The sequence below is a fragment of the Bos grunniens genome, chromosome 9, assembly GCF_055505025.1.
Source record: "Bos grunniens cultivar Pamir isolate PY7600 chromosome 9, Bosgru_T2T1.0, whole genome shotgun sequence".
NCBI lineage: Eukaryota > Metazoa > Chordata > Mammalia > Artiodactyla > Bovidae > Bos > Bos grunniens.
The window spans coordinates 55,749,909-55,770,129 of record NC_141173.1 but is presented as its reverse complement, the minus strand read 5'-3'; the positions used below and the strand labels follow the sequence as shown (position 1 = coordinate 55,770,129).

The following is a 20,221-nucleotide window of genomic DNA, read 5'->3' as shown; positions in this document are numbered from 1 at the left end:
TGAAATCTTATGCTCTGTGTTAGTTTATTGTCTGTCTCTTCCACTAGAATGTAAGCATATTGAAGGTAGCAACCTAGTCAGTCGAGTTCACTAACTGGAAGAGTTTGGGGCACATAGTTTATCAAGAAGTATTTGTGGAATGAGTGAAATAATGGTCCATATACATAGTTTTATACTATGTTAATCTAGGTTTTCTTGGTGCATAGTACTGTAATTTTCAATTAGAATTTGTACATGAATCACAATCCTGCTTCCAAGACTGAACATATAAATGATTTTAGTAAATTTAGTCAATTTAATTTGACTGAATAAGGGTAAAACTGATCACAGGTGCCCTTGGCCTGCAGTGGCTTGAAGCAGGATTTTGGTTCTTGGCCAGAGATTGAAGTCAGATGGTGGTAGTGAGAACACTGAATCCTAGCTTACACTAGACCAGTGGTCAGTGATAAGGATCGAACCTGTATGACTTTGCAGAAGATGAATTTCAGCAAAGAAACGGAAGTCCTAAAACAACTAAACTGTTTATTAGAAGGAAAATGTATGTAAATAGGCACACAAAGGCGAGCTCAGAGAGAGTGGCTCCCTCCTGGAAGTTTGAATCACTTATATTGGGGCGTTTCTTCTGAGTTTCCTCTGGCCAATCATCTTGCTTTGCTTGGTTCCAAGTTCCTATTTGGTTTATGTCAAGATTATCCTCTGTGTGCATGGACATGTCTTAGCCAAGATGGATTCTAGCAAAAAGGTCTATGAGTAGTTTGACATCACTCCCTTTTTTACCTTCAAGAAGCCTTTCTGCACATGTGTAGTCAAAAAGTTCTCCTTGACTTAGAGAATGAGCAATGTGTGGTCTTTTATCTCTTAATCTAGGCAGGACTCAGCTCCTCTCTTGCTTCTGTATTTTGGAGTAGCTGTTCACAGGGGACAAACTCTAGCTGCTCAGCCTGGGGCCCATCTATCTCTTGCCTCAAAGCCACTATGATAATAAGAACCAGAGGAAAACAAGGAGTTAGATTTGCATGAAATATCTAAGGGTCATAAGAGCTAGAGAAGTTATCTCCTCATTTTCTCTTTCTCACTTTCTCCACTATCTCCTTTGATGGAGAATATGCACCATTTGTTAAAGCAAAATATAAGGTGTACATGGGGCTTCCCAGGTGGCTCAGTATTAAATACATACACAATATAAGGAAATATGGATTCGATCTTTGGGTCAGGAAGATACCCTGGAGAAGGAGACGGCAACCCACTCCAGTATTCTTGCCTGAGAAATCCCATGGACAGAGGACCCTGGCTGGCTGCTGTCCATTGGGTCACAAAGAGTCAGACACTGTAGCAGCAACAGCATAAGGTATACATGCCTTATAGGGATTCATCATGATAAGACAAAGATTTCGTGTTTTAAGGGATGAGCATCTGGGAATAGAGTACCTGGAAAAATGCTAGCGATTTTCAGGCTGAACTGTCCCCTTAAATACATTTCCATGGTTCATTAATTTCATAACATTTTTTCCAGTTTGTCATATCAAAATATATGAGTTCAGTACCTACAGAACCTTCTGCTTTAAAAAGAACTAAACATCCTCATAAGGATGTTTTCTGAAGTTTAAAAAAATAAGGTTAAATTGATTCATGTGGATTATAATAGCATGCCAGAGCATCATTTATGTATCTCTAGCAAAATTCCTGGAATGTAACCTGAAAGGACTAAGATGGCTAATGCAGTTTGTATCAGCAATTTTAAATAAGAAAAAATATTGTGTTTGATAGTGAGATGATTTGGATAGTAAAATACATTCAAGTGAATATGACACACATACATACACAATATAAGCTATTTGTAGAGTTTCTAAACCATATGTTTAAAATAAATAAATTATAGTTAAATATGTAGTTAGCAGTGATATGTGCATCATGTCTAATTCCACTTTGTGTAAAACCACTGGAACACTTCAGAAGTCATTCTTGATTGGATTTTCCTAGTATGTATACAGAAACCATGAAAGCATAACTTTGTAGGTAACAGGTGAGGTCATGCTGCTGCTGCTAAGTCGCTGCAGTCGTGTCCGACTCTGTGCGACCCCACAGATGGCAACCCACCAGGCTCCCTTGTCCCTGGGATTCTCCAGGCAAGAACACTGGAGTGGGTTGCCATTTCCTTCTCCAATGCATGAAAGTGAAAAGTGAAAGTGAAGTCGCTCAGTTGTGTCCGACTGTAGCGACCCCATGGACTGCAGCCTACCAGGCTCCTCCGTCCATGGGATTTTCCAAGCAAAAGTACTGGAGTGGAGTGCCATTGCCTTCCCCGGGTGAGGTCATGCCTAAGGCTAAATTCTGATGAACTCTGATTTTTGGATTGAAATATATAGGCAAGGTTTATGAGTTGAAACTCAATCTGTAGTTTAGTCTCATTTTAGGATTCAATAGTGAAGAAGTAATCAAGTGCTAGCTTGCACACTCAACCCCTTAATTATATAGGTGATTGCAGTCAATTATATACTTGTGTGTGTGTGTGTGTGAGAGAGAGAGAGAGTCACTCTGTCGTGTCCTACTGTTTCCAACCCCTTAGACTGTATCTGCAAGGCTCCTCTATCCCTGGAATTCTCCAGGCAAGACTACTGGGGTGGGTTGCTGTTCCCGTCTCCAGTATATATACATACTGAAGTATAAAGAATTTTTTGCATTGAATTAATTAACAATTAAAAATATACTAGGATTAATAGTCTCCTTGTTACATCAATATATACAATTGATCTTAATTTCCTGAAATCTAGTTATTGTAACTCTCTACTCCCACTGTGTGGCTCTAAAATTTTTAAAAGCTAGTTAAAAATAAATGAGATTTTCTAATCCAGGAAGAGAAAGATGAAGACATAAGACTAAAAGAGATTAGAAAATTTGATATCCTCTTACAGTGATGTATAATAATAAATACTGTAGCTTCAGGATATAAATTCACATGACCCCCTGCTGAGGGCTATGAGAAAGAATTATTTTGGCACAATCTCTGTCTTTAGAACCTCACACCTCAAGACAAACACAGAAATGAAATTAAATACTGAAAAGACATAGCAGCTGCAGAATAAAAATGTTAAATAATTGCATAAATAAACAGACATGTAATACCTTTGGGTCAAAAGAGAAAAGAAAATTATGAAAAAATAGAAAATTAGGAAAATGCCATCATTTTTTGACTTAAAAATAATTATTCCACCAGTGATTAAATATGTTTAGCTGAGTAACCTCCAAATAATGTGATGGATAAAAATTCATACTCATGAGGAAAAGAGAATGCTTTATTTGATTTAATAGAAATGTATAATTATGTGTAGGTTTTAGATATAGTTGACCAGGGAAAGGCGCTGAGAAACTAATCACTGAATGACAGAAGGAAATTTAAAATGTTTACAAGCAATTATTTCCAAATTATTCTCCACTCATTCCAAATACTGTGATACATCAATTTGCAAAGGTTTTAGTTAAAATACATTGTCACGTAAGTTTTTTTCCTAGTCTCCTCATTGAGGACTCCTAGAGGCAGACTTGTGATATATTTAAATCTTACCTAATTGGAAGACATAGTTTCTTAAATAAACATTTTAAAAATACGCCTAGCCCTTTAAGCTCTTTTTATACTTCCACTGGTTAACCAAATATTTTCTCAAACCAGTAGACTCAGTGTTTATTATTTAGTAGTAAGCATGAGTCCTGGTGCCTTTTCAGTGGTATAATGGATGGTTGATGAACACAGGAATATACAGCTTTATTAGATATTTCCAGAAGCTTATTATCCTATGCAGGTGTGAGTGACATGCTCTACTTCCTTTTGTTAGGTAGCTACAAGATTTCTAGCACTATCAAGAATATCTTACATTGGAACAGTGGCTTCAATCTTAGAAGGTAAGTTCCCAATGAGGGAAGATGATGAAGATTGTGTGTTTGTGCTGGGGTTAGGTATCACGGAGACTCAAAGAGAACTCTGAGATTATCTATTTTATCTTCTTTGTTGTTTTCTATATTTTCTTGAATTTCTACATATTTGATTTCAACCAAATTAAATGGATTTTCTGGTTATTGACAGTTACAGAAATTAACTTAAAAATCTGTTTCATATATTATGTTTTTACTGTGGAAACATATTCAAAATATTCAATGACATTTACTAAAAAGGAGTATATTTTTGTACATTATCATTTATTGAAGAATCTTCCTTAGGTTTTGACAGTGAAAAGCTCTAGCCCATTGAATTGTGGAAGTCTTTTTTTTTTCCTTCTATTCTTTGCTTGTATTATTATTATTTTTAAACCTATAACATACTGGCAATGTCTATCACCTCTAGCAGATAGCTAACAAAGTAAAAAAAAAAAAAAAAATCCAATCTGTTTCTGGCCTCTAGCTTCAATTTCTATTCTGTTTCCATGGAAATGGAAACCAAATAAATAAAATAATAAAATAGAAAGACATTCTTGTGAATTTTTTAAGCTTGTGGTGATTTTCAATAAAAGTAATGGTTTTCAAGTTGAGATCAAAATTTTTTTTTATTCATTTTTATTTTTTATTTTTTTGTTTTATTTTTTTTTAACTTTACAATATTGTATTAGTTTTGCCAAATATCGAAATGAATCCGCCACAGGTATACATGTGTTCCCCATCCTGAACCCTCCTCCCTCCTTCCTCCCCATACCATCCCTCTGGGTCGTCACAGTGCACCAGCCCCAAGCATCCAGTATCGTGCATCAAACCTGGACTGGCAACTTGTTTCATACATGATATTATACATGTTTCAATGCCATTCTCCCAAATCTTCCCACCCTCTCCCTCTCCAACAGAGTCCATAAGACTGTTCTATACATCAGTGTCTCTTTTGCTGTCTCGTACACAGGGTTATTGTTACCATCTTTCTAAATTCCATATATATGTGTTAGTATACTGTATTGGTGTTTTTCTTTCTGGCTTTTTTATTGATATTTATATTGAAGTAAATTGACTTACAATGTTGTGTTAATTTCTGCTATATAGTAAAGTGATTGAGTTATACACACACACACACATATATATACACACATTGTTTTTACATTCTTGTCCACTATGGTTTATCATAGGATAGTGAATATATTTCTCTGCACTGTCCAGTAGGGCCTGCTGTTTACCCTTTCTATGCAAAAAAGCTTACAGCCGCTAACCCCAACCTCTCATCCCCATTCACCCCTCCCCGAAGCCCTTCCCTTGTGGTAACCACCAGTCTGTTCCTTATGTCTGTGATTCTGTTTCGGTTTCATAGTTTGGTTCATTTGTATTATGCTTTACATCCCACATGTAAGTGATGCCATGTGATATTTGTCTTTCTCTAACTTATTTAATTTGCTATGATAATCTCTAGGTCCATCCATGTTGCTGGCATTATTTTGTTCTTTTTATGGCTGAGTGATATTATATTGTATATGCTGCTGCTGCTAAGTCACTTCAGTCGTGTCCGACTCTGTGCGACCCCACAGACGGCAGCCCACCAGGCTCCGCCGTCCCTGGGATTCTCCAGGCAAGAACACTGGAGTGGGTTGCCATTTCCTTCTCCAATGCATGAGAGTGAAACGTGAAAGGGAAGTCGCTCAGTCGTGTCCGACTCTTAGCGACCCCATGGACTGCAGCCCACCAGGCTCCTCCGTCCATGGGATTTTCCAGGCAAGAGTACTGGAGTGGGGTGCCATGGCCTTCTCCAATATTGTATATAAACCACGTCTTTAATCCACTCATCTGTGGATGGACATTTAGGATGTTCTCATGTCTTAGCTATTGTGAATCGTGCTGCTGTGAACATAGCAGTGCATGTATCTTTTATAATTAATAGTTTTATCTGAATATATGCTCAGGAGTGGCTTGCTGGATCATATGATAATTCTATTTTTAGATTTCTGAGGACCTTCCGTACTGTTTTCCACGGTGGCTGCACCAACTTACACTCCCACAAACAGTGTAGGAGGATTCCCTTTTCTCCATACCCTCTCCAGGATTTATCTGTAGACTTTTTAATGATGGCCATTCTGACGGGGGTGAGGTGGTACCTCATTTTACTTTTGATTTGTATTTCTCTAACCATTAGCAGTGTTGAGCATCTTTTCATGTGGCTATTGGCCATCTGTAGTTCTTATTTGGAAAAATGTCTATTTCGGTCTTCTGCTAGTTTTTCAATTGAGTTATTGGGGAGGGGGGGTTGTTGTTGTTGTTAAGTTGCATGAACTGCTTATATACTTTGGAAATATATAATTTTTAAGCCCTATACAATTTTAAGCCTTGGTCAGTCTCATTGTTTGCAAATATTTTCTCCCATTCTATACGTTGTGTTTTCATTTTGTTTATGGTTTTCTTTGCTGTGCAAAAGCTTGTGAGTTTGATTAGATCTTTTTGTTTTTATTTCTCTTGCCTTGCAAAACTAACCTAAGAAAGCATTGGTACAATTTATGTCAAAGAATGTTTTGCCTGTGAAGAAAAGTCAAGTATTTTGTAGTTATTTCTTGAAACTATTTTCATTCCAGAAACCGATTACTTAGGTGGGAATATGTAGCATTCTTAGGGGAAAAAATGTTGCTGGCCTTGATGTGACTTGGTCCATAGTCTATGTTAGCTAATGACAACCAGAACAACCTGATAGATCAAGCAGTGTCCCACTGGTTCCCAGTGGGGCCAGGCCTCAGGAAAAAGACATCACTTACCTTGCTTTGGATTGGTAGGAGATGGAGTGATGTTTCTTGAGCCAGTGGAGCTGTGGGGAGTACAAGAAGAAGGACTAATCTCAAAATCAAAATGGCCTGAAGTAGGAAGTGGCACCTAAGCCTTTCAGTGACAATTTGGAAGCAACTTGGTCTCTAGAGCTGCTTAGGTTATTCCCTCATTATTTAGGGATTCTTTGTCCTTTGCCATCATGCTTTCATCACATCTAAGCTCCAGAAGAGGAATATAATATTAAACTCATGCTTTAAAAAAAAAAAAAAAAAGAAGAATTAGTGCTGAGAATTAGTCACTTCATTTTGTTTCCTTCATGTTATGCTTTATCAAGCATTTTGTATTCTAAAATAACATCTTTTCTTCTTTTGACAAGTAGACAGAGATACTTTAAAATCAATTCTAGATTATTTTGAACAGTACTATTGCCTCACAAAAACCTGTGATGGGAGTCACAGTCTGATATGGGATCTTAGCTGTATTTGTAAGATGATGGTGTAGTTTTCCTTTTGTCTTCTCCCGTAAGAGAAAAACACCTACTTTTTACATTTTCAAGGAACAGAGCTATAATGTGTTTCATTATTTGCATGGTTAATTTCAAGTACTCTCTAACCAGATACATTTTGTTGGTTTTATATTTATTATAACCATATATTTATTATACACACCCACTTCACTCTTCCCCCTATATAGACATTTCTCTAAAACATAAGAGAACCAGGAATACACTCTGGTTCTGGTTCAGGAATTCATACATAGATATATATTTTACCCTGGGTCCCATGATCTCAACAACATTGAAGAAACCTGTGCATTTTGTATTGCAAAACTCATGCCTAAATTCATTCACGTTTTTTGCCATATACTTTTATTTTACATGTTCTGAGATTTCCTGGCACTTAGAGAACTCATGACTGCTCAGAGAAATTCATGAGTGAGAGCAGAGGTTGAAAGCACGAGATATGAACTTCTCAAAATCAGATTCTAACTTACTGCTTGGCAGAATTATTATTAAACCTCTCTAGGCATCATTTTCCATATTCCAAGGCCAAATTTGCCTATTACCCCAGGTGTTTCTTGACTTCCTACTTTAGCACTCCAGTCCCCTATAATAAAAAGGACATCTTTTTTGGGTGTTAGTTCCAAAAGATCTTGGAGGTCTTCATAGAATCGTTCAACTTCAGCTTCTTCAGTGTTATTGGTTGGGGCATAGACTTGGATTACTCTGACATTAAATGTTTTGCCTTGGGAATGAATACAGATCATTCTGTCGTTTTTGAGATTGCATCCAAGTACTGCATTACGGACTCTTTTGTTGACCATGATGGCTACTCCATTTCTTCTAAGGGATTCCTGTCCACAGTAGTAGATATAATGGTCATCTGTGTTAAATTCACCCATTCCAGTTCATTTCAGTTCACTGATTCCTAGAAAGTTGATGTTCACTCTTGCCGTCTCCTGTTTGAATACTTATAATTTGCCTCGATTCAGGGATCTAACATTCCAGGTTCCTATGCAATATTGCTCTTTACAGCATCGGAATTTGCTTCTATCACCAGTCATATCCACAACTGGATATTGTTTTTGCTTTGGCTCCATCCCTTCATTCTTTCTGGAGTTATTTCTCCACTGATCTCCGGTAGCATACTGGGCACCTACAGACCTGGGGAATTCCTCTTTCAGTATCCTATCATTTTGCCTTTTCATACTGTTCATGGGGTTCTCAAGGCAAGAATACTGAAGTGGTTTGCCTTTCCCTTCTCTGGTAGAATGAAGCAGGGCAAAGGCTAATAGAGTTTTGCCAAGAGAATGCACTGGTCATAGAAAACACCCTCTTCCAACAACACAAGAGAAGACTCTACACATGGACATCACCAGATGGTCAACACCAAAATCAGATTGATTATATTCTTTGCAGCCAAAGATGGAGAAGCTCTATACAGTCAACAAAAACAAGACCAGGAGCTGACTGTGGCTCAGATCATGAACTCCTTATTACCAAATTCAGACTAAAATTGAAGAAAGTAGGGAAAACCACTAGACCATTCAGTATGGTCTAAATCAAATTCCTTATGATTATACAGTGGAAGTGAGAAATAGTTTTAAGGGACTAGATCTAATAGATAGAGTGCCTGATGAACTATGGACAGAAGTTCGTGACATTGTATAGGATACAGGGATCAAGACCACCCCCATGGAAAAGAAATGCAAAAGAGCAAAATGGCTGTCTGGGGAGGCCTTACAAATAGCTGTGAAAAGAAGAGAAGTGAAAAGCAAAGGAGAAAAGGAAAGATATAAGCATCTGAATGCAGAGTTCCAAAGAATACCAAGGAGAGATAAGAGAGCCTTCCTCAGCAATCAATGCAAAGAAATAGAGGAAAACAACAGGATGGGAAAGACTACAGATCTCTTCAAGAAAATTAGAGCTACCAAGGGAACACTTCATGTAAAGATGGGCTTGATAAAGGACAGAAATGGTATGGACCTAACAGAAGCAGAGGATATTAAGACGAGATGGCAAGAATACACAGAAGAACTGTACAAAAAAGAACTTCACAACCCAGATAATCACGATGGTGTGATCACTCACCTAGAGCCAGACATCCTGGAATGTGAAGTCAAGTGGGCCTTAGAAAGCATCACTACGAACAAAGCTAGTGGAGGTGATGGAATTCCAGTTGAGCTATTTCAAATCCTGAAAGATGATGCTGTGAAAGTGCTGCACTCAGTATGCCAGCAAATTTGGAAAACTCAGCAGTGGCCACAGGACTGGAAATGGTCAGTTTTCATTCCAATCCTGAAGAAAGGCAATGCCAAAGAACGCTCAAACTACCACACAATTGCACTCATCTCACACGCTAGTAAAGTAATGCTCAAAATTCTTCAAGCCAGGCTTCAGCAATATGTGAACTGTGAACTTCCAGATGTTCAAGCTGGTTTTGGAAAAGGCAGAAGAACCAGAGATCAAATTACCAACATCTGCTGGATCATGGAAAAAGCAAGAGAGTCCCAGAAAAGCATCTATTTCTGCTTTCTTGACTGTGCCAAAGCCTTTGACTGTGTGGATCACAATAAACTGTGGAAAATGCTGAAAGAGATGAGAATACCAGACTACCTGACCTGCCTCTTGAGAAACCTGTATACTGGTCAGGAAGCAACAGTTAGAACTGGACATGGAACAACAGACTGGTTCCAAATAGGAAAAGGAGTATGTCAAGGCTGTATATTGTCACCCTGCTTATTTAGGTTATATGAAGAGTATATCATGAGAAATGCTGGGCTGGAAGAAGCACAAGCTGGAATCAAGATTGCCAAGAGAAATATCAATAACCTCAGATATGCAGATGACACCATCCTAATGGCACAAAGTGAAGAGGAAATAAAAAGCCTCTTGATGAAAGTGTAAGTGGAGAGTGAAAAAGTTGGCTTAAAGCTCAACATTCAGAAAACGAAGATCACGGCATCTGGTCCCATCACTTCATGGGAAATAGATGGGGAAACAGTGGAAACAGTGTCAGACTTTATTTTGGGGGGCTCCAAAATCACTGCAGATGGTGATTGTAGCCATGAAATTAAAAGATGCTTGTTCTTTGGAAGGAAAGTTATGACCAGCCTAGATAGCATATTCAAAAGCAGAGATATTACTTTGCCAACAAAAGTCCATCTAGTCAAGGATATGGTTTTTCCAGTGGTCATGTATGGATATTAGAGTTGGACTGTGAAGAAAGCTTAGCATTGAAGAATTGATGCTTTTGAACTGTGGTGTTGGAGAAGACTCTTGAGAGTCCCTTGGACTGCAAGGCGATCCAACCAGTCCATCATAAAGGAGATCAGTCCTGGGTGTTCTTTGGAAGGACTGATGCTAAAGCTGAAACTCCAATACGTTGGCCACCTCATGCAAAGAGTTGACTCACTGGAAAAGACTCTGATGCTGGGAGGGATTGGGGGCAGGAGGAGAAGGGGATGACAAAGGGTGAGATGGCTAGATGGCATCACTGACTCGATGGACATGAGTTGGGTGAACTCTGGGAGTTGGTGATGGACAGGGAGGTCTGGCATGCTGCAATTCATGGGTCATGAAGAGTTGGACACATCTGCGCGACTGAACTGAACTGAACTCAGGCATCATTTTGCTAATCTGTTAAATACGAATATGGTCTCCTTGATGGGGTCAATGTGAAGGTTAAATATACCTGGCATATAATTCCTGTGAAATATGTCTTATAATTATGTAAATTAGACAAATGGGATAGTGAATATGATATATAATTGGAGTCACCATTTGAGTATTGTCCATTGTGGAGAGTAAAAAGGTGCTGAAATAATTAAAATGTGTAATTTTTAAAATATATACTGATGGGAAAATGCACATATTATTTAAATATACCTATGAAATACTTCAATTCAAAAATTATTTTCAAAATATTATTATTAAAAATGAAAAGAATGTATAATCATATATATTAGACTGTAAAATCTATATTGATTTAGCAATAACAAATAAAATAGCAATTTTTGATATGTTTTCACTAACTTTGATCAGCTCGGTCTTCTGATTCTGTCTGTGGCAGGGTCTCTGCAGCCAATTCACTACTTGGCCTGAGAACCACGGGGCAATACAATGAACACAGCCCAAGACCAGAAGGCATTCACTGTCTCTTGTAACTTGGGTTCTAGTGCACTTCGTTTTATCACAAAGTACCATGTATGGCATTCTTAAAAGTTACTTGTAAAGGGTCAGTTAGTTACTTGTAAAGGGACAGTTAGTTACTTTGTTACTAGAAGGATTTGGGAAAAGAGAGCCAGGGTATGCTGCTAGTTATCTTTCAAACTTAACTGCATATGTCTCATACCTGCTAGCTGAGACCATTTGGAACTTCAAAGCAAATACTCAAATGCAACTCTTAGTTGTATTACTTTGTCAAGAAACTAACAATTTGGGCAAATGCTAAACTTATCAAAATATTGGGAGAACAGTTTTAATTCAGTCTGCCCCAATAAAATCCAGTAGTCACCTAAAATATTACACTGAAAATTTGTCAATAATTGTTTAAAAGTTGGGGCTTTATTTAAACCTAAATTATTGCAGAATTAATAATATGGGGAGTTTTTTAAGTAAATTATTATCAAATCAAATAGAATCAAGTTTCTTAAGTGGGATGATAGGAAATACATTCTAGTTTTCTTTTCCCCCTTTCAATTTATTACTTACAAGCTGTCACGCATGTCCTATAGAAAGACAATTGTAAAAACAAGTATAGAACATTGAAATACATATTTTTTCCCAACAGAAAGAACATTCTGATAAGTTGATAACAACCCAAGTAGTGGTGTTTAGATGTTAGGTAGAATAATTAACCCAATCTAGGAAGACCCTATGCTGCTGCTACTGCTGCTAAGTCGCTTCAGTCGTGTCCGACTCTGTGCGACCCCGTAGATGGCAGCCCACCAGGCTCTGCCGTCCCTGGGATTCTCCAGGCAAGAACACTGGAGTGGGTTGCCATTTCCTTCTCCATTGCATGAAAGTCAAAGTGAAGTTGCTCAGTCATGACCAACTCGTAGCGACCCAATGGAATGCAGCCCACCAGGCTCCTCCATCCATGGGATTTTCTAGGCAAGAGTACTGGAGTGGCTTGCCATTGCCTTCTCCGGGAAGACCCAATAGGCATTTTTATATTATTCTACTCTTAGAGTGCTGCTGTCCACAAGCTTGTCAAAGTCTTCAGGAACACATATGCAAGAGAATTTCTATAAGACTTACTAAGTAATGGATTACTAAATTTAGGATCTGAGCATTTCAAATGTGCTACATCATTTTTAAAGTAATAGATAATTGTTCATGAAATTTGGTTGCTTCATATCTAATTAATAGATAATGCTCTCAGACTTCTTTATTCTTGCTAATCTGGCAGGGTGAAAATATAAATTATTGTGGTTTTTATTTGTATTTCATAATAACTAATGAGGGTAAATACATGCTTATTCCTACTGGCCACTCCTATTTCCAGTCCATCCTAAAGGAAATCAGTCCTGAATATTCATTAGAATGACTAATGCTGAAGCTGAAACTCCACTATTTTGACCACCTGATGCAAAGAACTGACTTATTTGAAAAGACTCTGATGCTGGGAAACATGGAAGGCAGGAGGAGAAGGGGATGACAGAGGATGAGATTGTTGGATGGCATCACTGATTCAATGGACATGAGTTTGAGTAAAGTCCAGGAGCTGGCGATGGACAGAGAGGCCTGGCATGCTGCAATCTATGGGGTCGCAAAGAGTCAGACACGACTGAGCAACTGAACTGAATTGAACTCCTATTTCCATTAAATTGCTTCTTTTCTTTGTTTCGCCTTAGAGGAATACTTTATACTTTCTAAATGAAAATCCATTGTCAATGGTATGGCAATAGAAAATATCTTTTTCCAACTATGTTCCAAATATGACTTGCCAGGTTCCAAGTGTGACTTTTTAATCCATTGAGAAAAGAATTATGAACAGTAGTTATAGTCTTATGCTCAATGTACTAAAATGTATTTTTCTTTTATACTTTCTACTTTATATGTTTTGCTTAAGAAATTCTTTCCTCAACCTACTAATTAATCAACTAATTTTAAAAACATAAGAGCCTGCTGTGTTCTAATTCACCCCATTTTCTTTGTACATATTTAATTGATTTGTTTGACTAGTGCAAATATGTCCCATATTGAGAATGGAATGTTCCTTCTACATGCTTATGATACAGATATATCACAAATTATCAGGATTCTTGGGGGAAATTAGTTCTACTTGCTAACTATTGTCAGAAAAGGTTACTTAAAATCATGTACTTAAAGTTAAGCAAAATGTTTTCAGTTAAAAAAAAAAAAAAAAGAAGAATCCTTTCCCTCCCTGAAGCTATGAAGATAATTTTCAATATTTTGTTTTAACAGTGTTTATATTGCCTTTGATACCAAATCTTTTAACTTTATGAAATTGATTGTGTATGGTGTGTGATAGGGCTTCATATATATTTCCTCATGGAAAAAATCTATTTCTGATTTACTTGAAATGATAATTCTGTCATGTCAGACTGACTATGCTTTTAATTAATTCTAAATAAAGCACTTCAATAGTTCATATTTATTTTGACTATTTTTCAAGCTTCTTTCAAATCAATATTATTGGAATATATTTCACATCATACTATACAAAATCATTGTCTTTTCTTTTAACATATCTTCTAAACATTTTCCCACTTATCTATCCAATCTTTCTAAACATTACTTTAACGAAGTCATGAATCTTCTATGCAAAGAATGTTTGTTGCCAAATTTAAATATTGAAGCCATAACCCCCATTGTGGCTGTATTTGGAGATGGGGACTCTAAGGAAGTACTTAATGTTAAATGAGGTTGTAAGTGATGATTCTGACTTTATCAGCCTAATGTTTTCATGAGAAGTAGCACCAGAGAGTTTGTTTCTCTCTCTCTCTCTCTCTCTTTTTTTAAGGTACAATATTTTTTTTATTTTTTTCAATTAATTAGTGTTTACTGGAGGATAATCACATTTCAATAATGTGATGGTTTTTGCCAAACATCAACATTAATTGGCCACAGGTATACATGTGTCTTCCCCATGTGGAACCCCTTCCCTCCTCCTTCCTCACCCTATCCCTCTGGGTTGTCCCAGAGGACTGGCTTTGGGTGCACTGCCTCTTGCATGGAACTTACACTGCTCATCTGTTTTCCATATGGTAATGTACATGCTTCAATGATATTCTCTCAAATCATCCCACCCTCGACTCCTCCCACTGAATCCCAAAGTCTGTTCTTTATGTCTCCTTTGCAGCCCTGCATGTAGGCTCGCCGGTACCATCTTTCTAAATTCCGTATGTATGCATTAATATACAGTATTTGCCTTTTTCTTTCTGACTCACTTAATTCTGTATGATAGGTTCCAGGTTCAGCTATCTCATTAGAACAGATTCAAATGGATTCCTTTTTATAGCTGATTAATATCTCATGGTGTATATGTACCACAGCCTCCTTTTCCATTAATCTATCAATAGACATCGAGGTTGCTTTCATGTTCTGGCTATTGTAAATAATGTTACAATGAACATTGGGGTACATGTATCTCTTTAAATTCTGGTTTCCTCTGTATGTATGCCCAGTAGACAGATTGCTGGGTGGTACGGGAGTTGGTGATGGACAGGGAGGCCTGGCGTGCTGCGATTCATGGGGTCTCAAAGAGTCGGACACGACTGAGCGACTGAACTGAACTGAACTGATGGCAGTTCTAGGCCAAGTTTTTTAAGGAATCTCCACACTGTTCTCCATAGTGGCTGTACCAGCCTGCATTTCCAGCATTTCCGACAGTGTAAAAGTGTTCCCTTTTCTCCATACCATCTCCAGCATTTATTGTTTGAAGACTTTTTGATGATGGCCATTCTGACAGATGTGAGATGATACCTCGTTGTAGTTTTGATTTGTATTTCTCTAATAGTGAGTGGACTTTAGAATCTTGTCATGTGTTTATTAGCCATTTGTATACCTACTTTGGAGAAATGTTTGTCTAGGTCTTTTGCCCACTTTTTGATTGGGTTGTTTGTTTCCTGGTACTGAGTGTCATGAACACTCTCTCTGCCACAAGGGGACACAATGAGAACACAGTTCAGTTCAGCACAGTCTCTCAGCAATATCCAAATCTGGGAACTTATGGACCACAGCACACCAGGCCTCCCTGTCCATCACCAAATCCCAGAGACTACTCAAACGCATCTCCATTGATTCGGTGAGGCCAACCAAACATCTAATCCTCTGTCATCACCTATTCTTCCTGCCTTCAATCTTTCCCAGATTCAGGATCTTTTCAAATGAGTTAGCTCTTCACTTCAGGTAGCCAAAGTATTGGAGTTTCAGCTTTAACATCAGTCCTTCCAAGAACAGTCAGGACTGATCTCCTTTATGATGGACTGGTTGGATCTCCTTGCACTCCAAAGGACTCTCAAGAGTCTTCTCCAACACCACAGTTCAAAAGCATCAATTCTTCAGCACTTAGCTTTCTTTATAGTCCAACTGTCACAGCCATATATGACTACTGGAAAAATCATAGCTTTGACTAGATGGACCTTTGTTGGTAAAGTAATGTCTCTGCTTTTTAACATGCTGTCTAGGTTGGTCATAACTTTCCTTCTAAGGAGTAAGAGTCTTTTATTTTCATGTCTGCAGTCACTATCTGCAGTGATTTTGGAGCCCCCCCTCCAAAAAAAAAATTAAGTCTCTCACTGTTTCCATTGCATCCCCATCTATTTGCCATGAAGTGATGGGACTGTATTCCATGATCTTAGTTTTCTGAATGTTAAGCTTTAACCAAAGTTTTTCACTCTCCTCTTTCACTTTCATCAAGAGGCTCTTTAGTTCTTCACTTTCTGCCATAAGGCTTGTGTCATCTGCATATCTGAGGTTATTGTCATTTCTCCCGGCAATCTTGATTTCAGCTTGTGCTTCATCCAGTCCAGCGTTTCTCACGATGTAAATTGCATATAAGTTAAATAAGCAGGGTAACAATGCTTATTTAACTTATAAGTTAAATAAGTTTTAATTTATTTTCCTATCTGGAACCAGTCTGTTGTTCCATGTCCAGTTCTAACTGTTGCTTCCTGACCTGCATACAGGTTTCTCAAGATGCAGGTCAGGTGGTCTGGTATTCCCATCTCTTTCAGCATTTTCCACAGTTTATTGTGATCCACACAGCCAACAGCTTTGGCATAGTCAATAAAGCAGAAATAGATGTTTTTCTGGAACTCTCTTGCTTTTTCGATGATCCAGCAGATGTTGGCAATTTGATCTCTTGTTCCTCTACCTTTTCTAAACCCAGCTTGAACATCTGGAATTCATGGTTCATGTATCACTGAAGCCTGACTTGGAGAATTTTGAGCATCACTTTGCTAGTGTGTGAGATGAGTACAATTTTGCAGTAGTTTGAGCATTCTTTGGCATTGCCTTTCTTTGGCATTGGAATGAAAACTGACCTTTTCCAGTCCTGTGGCCACTGGTGAGATTTCCAAATTTGCTGGCATATTGACCACGGCACTTTCACAGCATCATCTTTCAGGATTTGAAATAGCTCAACTGGAATTCCATCACTTCCACTATCTCTGTTCGTACTGATACTTCCTCAGGCCCACTTGACTTCACATTCCAGGATGTCTGGCTCTAGGTGAGAGATCACACCATCATGATTATCTGGGTCGTGAAGATCTTTTTTGTACTGTTCTTCTGTGTATTCTTGCCACCTCTTAATATCTTCTGCTTCTGTTAGGTCCATACCATTTCTGTCCTTTATTGAGCCCATCTTTGCCTGAAATTTTCCCTTGGTATCTCTAATTTTCTTGAAGAGATCTCTAGTCTTTCCCATTCTGTTGTTTTCCTCTATTTCTTTGCATTGATCACTGAGAAAGGCTTTCTTATCTCTCCTTGCTATTCTTGGAATTCTGCATTCAAATGGGTATATCTTTCCTTTTGTCCTTTGCTTTTTGCTTCTCTTATTTTCACAGCTATTTGTAAGGCCTCCTCAGACAGCCATTTTTGCTTTTTAGCATTTCCTTTTCTTGTGGATCGTCTTGTACATGTCTCCTGTACAATGTCACAAACCTCTGTCCATAGTTCATCAGGCACTCTGTCTATCAGATCTAGTCCCTTAAATCTACTTCTTACTCCCACTGTATAATCATAAGGAATTTGATTTAGATCATACTTGAATGGTCTAGTGGTTTTAACTACTTTCTTCAATTTTAGTCTGAATTTGACAATAAGGAGTTCATGATCTGAGCCATAGTCAGCTCCACGTCTTGTTTTTGCTGACTGTATAGAGCTTTTCCAACATCAGCTGCAAAGAATGTGATCTATCTGACTTCAGTTTTGGCCATCCGGTGATGTCCATGTGTAGAGTCGTCTCTTGTGTTGTTGCAAGAGGGTGTTTGCTCTGAGCAGTGCGTTCTCAAGTCAAAACTTTATTAGCTTTTGCCCTGCTTCATTCTGTACTCCAAGGCTAAATTTGCCTGTTACTCCAATTTTGCCTGTGACTTCCTATTTTTGCGTTCCAGTCCCCTATAATGAACAGAACATCTTTTTGGGTGTTAGTCCTAGAAGGTCTTGTAGGTCTTCACAGAACCATTCAACTTCAGCTTCTTCAGTATTACTAGTCGGGGCACAGAGAGAGAAACACAGCCAAACACAGAAAAACACAACCAATGCAGCCAATCACAAACACTGAAGACAGTTCTCATCAGGACCCAAATTAGCTGACACCTTGATCTTGGATGTCTCAACCTCCAAAGCTGTGGGAAATTACTTTTCTGTTGTTTAAGCCTCACAGTCTGTGACATTTTGTTATGGCAGCTGGAGGAGACTAAACCACTATGTTTTAGGATTCTTTCAAGTGTTATTAAGCATTTTGATACAATAGATAATGCTACATTGACTGTGCCAGCATAAGGATACATTAAGACCTTTTAGTTATTTTATATGATAAATTCTCAGGAATAGATGAAGTCAAAGTGTTTAGAGTATTCACAACTTTTAAAAATATTTTGCCAAACAATATTGTTTTCTCAATGGATTATATCATTATGAGTAGCACTAAAATGGGAGAAGGCAATGGCACCCCACTCCAGTACTGTTGCCCGGAAAATCCCATGGATGGAGGAGCCTGGTAGGCTGCAGTCCATGGGGTCGCTAAGAGTCAGACACGACTGAGCGACTTCACTTTCACTTTCCACTTTCATGCATTGAAGAAGGAAAGGTCAACCCACTCCAGTGTTCTTGCCTGGAGAATCCCATGGACGGAGAAGCCTGGTAGGCTGCAGTCCATGGGGTTGCACAGAGTCAGACATGACTGAAGCGACTTAGCAGTAGCAGCAGCGGCACTAAAATATATCAATTGCATGTTAAATTCAGAGCCTTTGTTATAACTATTTTAATATGATAATGAGATTAGTTATGATTGTACTTACTGCTTTAATTTTCAATTTACCACCTATATTCTTAATGTTCAGGTTCTCCTTAATTGCACAGATGCTAATTCTTTGGCTATGAGCAAAAGATCTCTGCTTTGATTCACAGAGCTAATCCTGTATATATACACTTTATTCAGTCATAGGACTTGTGTATAATTTGTTTGCAGACAAATATATGCTCTTACAATACAAAAATAAATTCAAGGAGACAAGTTTACCCAATAACTTACGTGCTATTATCACAGAATAAATAAATAAATAAACATGGAAGGTAAAGGCTGTATTTAAGGCACATATACAAATGAAGAAAAATACTCATAGTTACAATATGAAAATCTTTAAAATCACATACACATATATTTGCATACATGTAAATTAACCATTAAACTAAAAATGTATAGAAAGCAATGACTTTAGTCTTTTTTTTAACATTTAATTTTATTTTATTTTTAAACTTTACATAATTGTATTAGTTTTGCCAAATATCAAAATGAATCCGCCACAGGTATACATGTGTTCCCCATCCTGAACCCTCCTCCCTCCTCCCTCCCCATACCATCCCTCTGTGTCGTCCCAGTGCACTAGCCCCAAGCATCCAGTATCGTGCATCGAACCTGGACTGGCAATGACTTTAGTCTTATTTTAGAAGAAAAACTTGTACTAAACACCTTATATACAACCACACAATAACTGAAACTAAAAGCCCGTTGGTTACTTTTAATAGACATTTGGTCTCTTTTCATTATTTAAGAGATGAGATGTTTTCTGAAAAGTGGCATTAAAGCTTTCAATTTGTAGTTTTCAGAAACAGGCCAGCATGAATTGCCAAGAGCCAATTACTACAAAGCAGTGGTATTCACATTTCTTTAATATTTCCCCTAACCTTATTTCTCCTGTGAGCAAAATAGCTGCCACTATTTGCACAGAATTGGCGGCCATGATCACACTGGCTGTCAAAGAGTCCCTGTGTTTCTCGCTAATTTCAAGCTCTATTGAACAGTGCTGCTATGGCAGGACCAGTGTGCAACATTAGCAGCAGTCCTGGCATGACTTGGGGATAATCTTATAGAAACTTGTGGATGTTGTTAATTAAGCACCTCCCCCTCCTTTTCCCTTTTGTTTAGTTTGCCTTTCTATAATAAACTAATTTTGCTACAGTACAATTCATTCTATAAGGTCAATGGCCAGAGTTAGTATAAAAAATAAGGTAGACTGTTATTCCACAAATAGAAAAAATAAACTAACAGAAATCATAGCTAAACTTGTCTCAGAGACAGCAAATGTATTTTTCCAAGCAATTTTCACAATCTCCCTTAGAGGTCTCTCTTTCATGTACCCACTCTTCCACTAAGGAAATGCAATCTAAATGTAATCTTCTGCTTCTTCACCTGGAATCCTCTCTAGTTTGATGTAATCATCTGTTCTATGATCCCTACCTCCACTGGCAAAGTCTTTATGAGTTTACCAATGACCTCATAGGGATTCAATTCAAATAAAAACATTTCAA

General features: G+C 37.9%; 1 protein-coding gene across 12 annotated transcripts in view; it reads left to right on the top strand.

The window, feature by feature from the left end:
* Positions 1 to 20,221, top strand: part of MANEA (mannosidase endo-alpha) — a 551,677-nt gene that overhangs the window by 37,481 nt on the left and 493,975 nt on the right. For 9 of the 12 annotated variants that reach the window (XM_086317688.1, XM_086317685.1, XM_086317689.1 and 6 more), the window contains one exon: positions 3,831 to 3,897. Coding sequence is in view for 3 of the 12 variants with exons in the window: in XM_086317694.1 (XP_086173820.1) it covers positions 8,909 to 10,120 (1,212 nt within the window). In the remaining 9 variants the exon portion in view is untranslated. Of the gene's footprint in view, positions 1 to 3,830; positions 3,898 to 8,483; positions 12,708 to 20,221 lie in introns of those variants that run through there. The other 3 variants (XM_086317694.1, XM_086317693.1, XM_086317692.1) reach the window with 1 other exon arrangement.